This window comes from Paramisgurnus dabryanus, chromosome 17 (assembly GCF_030506205.2).
Source record: "Paramisgurnus dabryanus chromosome 17, PD_genome_1.1, whole genome shotgun sequence".
Classification (NCBI taxonomy): Eukaryota; Metazoa; Chordata; class Actinopteri; order Cypriniformes; family Cobitidae; genus Paramisgurnus; species Paramisgurnus dabryanus.
Genome location: NC_133353.1, coordinates 13,023,829 through 13,030,226, shown reverse-complemented (window position 1 = coordinate 13,030,226; position 6,398 = coordinate 13,023,829). Strand labels below are relative to the sequence as shown.

The following is a 6,398-nucleotide window of genomic DNA, read 5'->3' as shown; positions in this document are numbered from 1 at the left end:
ATTAGGCTAAACTTGAAAGCATTTGATTAAACATCACCCACTGGTGCAGGGCAAGTCAGGTCTTTTGTTGTCTGCTTGCTTACCTGGAAGATACAGACTGCTCTTTTTAAAGGGGACATTTCATGAAAACCTTTCTTTTTTTTCATGTTTAAGTGCTATAATTGGGTCCCCTGTGCTTCTATCAACCTAGAAAATGTGAAAACATCAACCCAGTAACTTAGTTTTGGTAAACCATTCCCTGCAAGCATATGAAAAAAGCTCATTGGAATTTGGCTCCCCCGGTGATGTCAGAAGTGGAAAATACCGCCCCTTTATCTGCACCATCCAACCACAGCCTTTTAGTGCAGAGATCAACTCATTTGCATTTTAAAGCAACACTAAAGAGTTTTTGCTCTTTGCACCCACTACAGGTTAGAAGCGTAATTGTCCTTTACAATGGTCGTAAATACTGTAGCATTATTGGCTCTGATTGGATTGTAGGTCTGCCGTTAAGCAGTTTTTGTAGTTTTCACTCGAACTACAGGACCGCGACCCGACGGTTGGAAACTTCTTTAGCGCGGTTTTGGCCGATAGAGGGCTGCAAAGCGAATGTGAAAGTGCCGTTCACCCTGTTTCGAGTGGATGAACGACTGAAACGTTATTTTAAGGTAAAAAAAAACTCTTTGGTGTTGCTTTAAAGGACCCAAAACAGCACTTTTTTATCAAAACTACCAAGTGGCAATATTAAAATGCTATAAATTATCTATATGGTATTTATGAGCTAAAACCTTACATGCATACTCTGTGGACATTAAAAGACTTATGAGACATCTAAGGCCTTGTCCACACGGACATGGGTGTTTTTATAACGCAGTAAAACGTATGCGCTCGAGCAACGCGGCTTCCGGAGAACGAACCCGAAAACATGTTCAGGACGTGTCCGGCAGAACTGGCACGAATGGCCACCCTAGCCCTTCGTTTACACGCAAACGGAGAACTCACCTCTGAAACAGATTCTTTCTAAAAACTCCGGCCAGAGTGGAGATTTTGAAAATCTTGGGTTGCACAGTTGCATATAAACTGAGACAAATGGATGTTTACAGCGCATTCACACGGGGCATAAGCGTTGACGCTTCCCATTCACTTTTAATAGGTGACGTCAAGCGTTGGAGAACTGAATTGTGGATCCGTCGGCCCCGCGTCAGTGCCGTTGCTCGCGGTAGAAGTTGAACATTTCTCAACTTTTCATGCGGCAACGCGTGCTTCAGCCAATCATATCGCCTTATGCAAATAACCTAGGCAGAGCCAGCCAATTACGTTTATGGAAGACCGGAGCTTGTGTTGCGCCCACAGTGATTGGCTGTTGGCCACGCTTCAGACAAGCCTTCCGTTAAGCGTTAACGCTTACGCCCCGTGTGAATGTACCGTTAGACAGCCAACGTCACAGTATGCACCAGAGCTCGCCCCTTCGTTAAAAGTGCGGCCTTGTTCAAAAGAGGAACAGGAAGTGATTTGTTGCTGTTTTTCGGGATTCTCATTGACTTATGTGGGCATGAGCTTCTCATTACACCATATATACACGGGAAAACTGAAATGTGTGTACAAAGTTCTTTTTGAAACGGGAGAGGTTGAAATGTCATTTTATGAAAATAGCCGCCCATTTGTAAACGTAGTCTTATAGGGGTTCACTAACAGGTGAAATAGTCAAAACTAAACAAAAAGTCAACAAAACATGATTATAGGGGTAATGAAATGTATGAAACTGCATACAGATATTACATTGCCAATTTTAATAAAAGCAATAAAGTATTGTTTTTGAAACTTTGGTCAAAAAATGTGTATTGGTAGATTTTTAAAATACTGTAAGAACAAGAGCAAATAGCACTCTCCTACTCATAGGAAAATGGGACAGATGAGACAAACCCCAAGTTGAAGAGAACAATCTTTACTTAAAACAAAACCAGAATATCTGACTGTTGTGCACATTATAGAAGTGACCAGGCTCTGCACGCTTGACAATCTCTGGTTTTACATTTAACGTAATGGGTTGAAAGTGGTTTCTTTATAAGGGAAACAAACACTGCACTGGATGTCATCGGAGTGTGAAACATGGGAACTGTCAAGAACCGTCATGAACAAAACCTTTATCCAGCAGAAGAATAATCAAAGATCAGGAATTGAACAATGCTGACCTTACAGAAACACCCCTAAACTCTAAGGCGAACCAGCTTCTTCTTTCTTCTTATCTTTCTTCTTCTTCTTTTCCTTCTTTTTCAATTTCTTCTCTTTCTTCTTTTTCTTTTTCTCACTCTTTGTCGATTCTGCATCCTCATTATCATCCTGTTTGTCTTTAGGTTTATCTTTACTCTCATCTTTACTGTGTTTGACCTCTGATTCATGTTGCGTTTGAGGATGTTTTTCATCTTTGATGCGTTTCCTGTCAGGACTGTGTTCTTTGTGATCCTGGTGAACACGTGACTTCTCACCCTTATTGGCAGGACTCTCTCTCTTATGAGATGATGTTTGTTGCTGATCTCCATGTCTTTTAGCATCCCTGTGCTGTTCCTGTGACCCCACCTGCAAAATTAAGAAATGAATTTTCCACAGTTTTAATTAGGTCTTCTTAAATGCCTCAGATATATACTGCTGGTACAGTAAATTGATTGCTTGTGATTTAATATAAATGTCACATCACCTGCTTTTTTTCACCGTGTTTGTGACCGTCAACATGTTTCTGAGCACTATGCAGATCCCCAAAAAACTCCTCACAGCGCTGGCAGAAGAAACCCATCACTGGGATCAAATCCCCACTGCCTACAATAAGGAATCATGCAAGTGGTCAAGTGATGTAAACATGGTGGCCCCATTATCTTAACACAACATCACTTTTAACAAGGAAAAATCAGTTGACTAATGTGCACCTTAAGGAAAACTTGGTTTGAAAAACGTACCTTCCTGTTTCAGCAGACCCTCAAGTTCCTTCACCAAATACTCTTTCCTTTTCTTCTGTATTTGCTTCTCTCGTTTTTCTTTCTCCTTTTCATCCACCTTCTAAAACGGTCACAGGTGTCACATTAGACTCTTGTGAGCATGTTATGCATGATGATGAGCAGTATGGTTTGCAAAGACTTTAGAAACAATATATTGTACTTAATGAATGATGTGTTCTGGTGTGAGTAGCTGTCGTATTGAGACTCCACATACCTTCTCTCGCTTTGATTCACGATTAGAATGGTTGCTTCCAGAACGATTACTCCGACTGTCATCACTTTTGGATGCTGAAAGCAGGATTTCATAAGTCAATCATTTGGAATTTCTTGGTGTGGACCAGAAGTGATGGGGGCTTAGTAACTATTTCTGTCTGTCAAGCATGCATTATAATTTGGGAATAGATTTCTGTGAATGTAAACTTTTATCAATCTATAACTTTGTCAAATACGTTTTTGCTACCTTAAAGCACCACTTATTTTTTTTTTGGTATTAAAGTATATGAATAAATTATTTGCTTTAGTGCCATTGGTTTTATGGTTCACTAAAGAGGAGCCCACATACCCATGAATAAAATTTTAAAAAATGATGCAATTACTTATGTGATTCACACTGGTTCTGACCTTTGGACAATGCCTGTAGAAACTCCAGAGCTGGTTTGAGCGGTTGCTGCGCTGAGGCACCTCCTGGTTCCTCCCTCTTCTCCTTCAGTCTTGCGGCCATTTTACAGATGTCAGCCATGCCTGGATTCAGTCCGATGGTCCTCAGGAGATTTCTCACCTTCTCACAATCATCTGGAGTGACTTTCACAGGTCCTGAACCAGCAGGCTGAATGCCAGGCGTGGCAGGAGCCTTCGGTTCCTGTAGACTTTGATAATGGGGTTCTTTACCTACATCATGATAAACCGGAGACCTCACAGATATACTCTGGGCTAACGGAACAGTCACAGCCTGGGGTTTGGCTCTCTCCTCTTCCTCTCCATAAAGGAATTTCTCCTCATCTTCAACACTGTGAATTTCAGGCTTGATTTCAGGCTGCTGGTTGGAGGTGTTCCAGAATAAGATATTGGAAAAGCTGCTGCTGCTGCTGCTACTTCCTCCAACTCTCTCGTGAGGGAGCAGAGAGCCATAATTGAGTCCAGCAGAGATTTCAGGTTGTAACTTTGGCTCATAGTTCTGGAAGCCTGTTATGGCAGGCTGGTTTTCCAGAAACGTTCCCTTTGTCTCCTCAGAACTCTGATTATAGGAAGCAAGATAGTAAACATTTTTAAATAGCACAAATTCTGCAAAAGAAATTGAAGAAATGCAATCTGGTCAAAGTAGACCATATCTGACTCTGAATATAGAGGAATTTCTAGTTTTAACCCTTAACCCAGTAACAACAAATAGTAGCTCTGCATACCTGGTTCCTAAGAAGGGCATTCTTGACCAAAGGCAGGTGTTTATCCAGATCTTTGTTTTGTAGGATCTCTCGTAGGCCATAAAACAAATCAGGCATGGTACTACCACCAACATTGGTACCAGTTGAGCTGTGATTGTTTCCTACGGTCACCGTGAACGACGGTTTACTCTTACTAGGGCTCTGGCGTGGTTGACTCTTGGAGCGTGTTACACTCTTCCCACGACTACGACTACCACTACGACTCCTTGGGCGACTTTTAGCCCTCGTGCGACTTTTAGCTCGACTGCGGCTCCCACTGCGCGATCGGCTGCGAGCTCGGCTTTTTCCACGACAACGACTGCGTGCTCGACTGTGGCCCCGGCTCCTGTCATGGCTCCTGCTGCGACTGCGCGGGCGGCTCTTCCCTCTGCTACGACTACGTCCTCGGCTGTGAAGACGTTTATCTGAAGTATGATCCCCAGAGCTGCTTTTGTCTCCCGTCTGCTCAATTCGGCTACTTGCTTCCAAGATTCGAAGAAACTCTTCTGCTTTTTTCCTTCAAAACACATTTAACCGACAGATTATACATGATTCTCAAAATTCACTTGTTTGCAGCTGACAAAAGTATTTGAATTTCAGTTATGAAAAGGTCAGTAAGAACAGAATGATTTGCATCTGTTACACAGTATAATGTGTAATCCATTACTTGTAAAGGTAATACCTGACTTCTTGGTTTTGCTCATCCTGCTTCTGGGTAGACCAGCTTTGCGAGGAGTGACCAAGCTGGGGCTGATTTGAAGATGCGAGTTGTGGGCTTAGCAGCGTGGATTGCGTGGATACACTTTGGGCAGCATTGTGGCTTGTAAAGGATCGGTTCTGCAAAGCAAAGATGAAACAAATATATATCAATCCAAAGGATGTTAGATATTGACACTTTATTTAGGGTAAAAATCAAGTAAGGCAGGGTCCAACCTAAAGCCAATAAATGCTTTAGAATTTACATTTTTTTTTAAGAACAAAATTCACCACTGTTTCTAGGTCACCAATCAAATGTTTAAAGTGAGATTTATAAATTGTTCATTTTTTAAAAACAAAAATTAGATCATTATTGTACAAAATAGTTTCCCAGGAAGGGAGACTGAGTTTTCAGTTGTGTATCAATTTGGTCTCAGATGTTTCTGCTACAGTTGCTTAGTAGAAAAAACTGAAATTGTATCGACAATTGAATAGGCAATGGTAAAAAAGATTCTTGATTTGTAAATTCGATTAGCAATGTTTGAATCATACTGAATAATATTGACTGAATTAATATTGCAGACTTAGCGAATCTTGATATTTTTATATAAATATTAAACACCAGTACTTTATTTAGAGTGCTGATCAGAAGATCCTATTCTAAGACACAAAATGACACACAAGATCATCTACCTCGTATAATGTGCTGTAAGCACTGGCCTGCAGAAGTCCCGACGGAGGACCTAGCGGTGGACCGCAGTATCCAGGGCCTGGAGGTCCATTGTATGGGGGGCAGAACGGCGGAGGTCCAAAAGATGACGGGGGTTGAACGAATCCTGAGGGCGGAACCGGTGGCCGGCGATAGTCGGGATTCGACGATCCCCGAAACATTTTTGTGCATCAAAGCTGCTCAATACGTGTAGTTAACGTGTGTTTATATGTCCATTTACTCTGTGAGATTTAATGTTTCAACCAGTCTTCGACGAACCACTGCGCCGCCTGCAGCACTGGACCCACAATGAAGACCTTAAATATGCCTGTTTTAAACTCATTTACCAATGAAACATACGGGTTTGAAAACCGGTCAATGATTTAAAAATTGAATGAATATTAATGAATAAAGTACAATAAATCATATAAGGTTTGAAATATGATTAAAGAGCAAAGACTATTAGCGCATTAGTTTTACAGTATATCCTTACGAATATTTTTTACACCACCAGTATTAACATTATATACAAATGATACCGTGTAAAGTAATGTGAACGTTTTCTTATTATTTAAACAAACAGTCATCACAATTAACATTATTAGT

The 6,398-nt window shown here is 41.1% G+C and overlaps 1 protein-coding gene across 1 annotated transcript; it reads right to left on the bottom strand.

Annotated features, from left to right (window-relative positions):
- Positions 1–1,908: 1,908 nt before the first annotated feature.
- Positions 1,909–6,115, bottom strand: LOC135727215 (uncharacterized). The gene is made up of 8 exons (XM_065245012.2): positions 5,777–6,115; positions 5,070–5,224; positions 4,370–4,904; positions 3,591–4,203; positions 3,184–3,257; positions 2,931–3,030; positions 2,675–2,793; positions 1,909–2,556 (listed from the first exon to the last, which is right to left on the bottom strand). The coding sequence occupies exons 1-8, from the start codon at positions 5,972–5,974 to the stop codon at positions 2,194–2,196; spliced, it is 2,157 nt and encodes a 718-aa protein (XP_065101084.2). The 5' UTR covers positions 5,975–6,115; the 3' UTR covers positions 1,909–2,193.
- Positions 6,116–6,398: the final 283 nt, after the last annotated feature.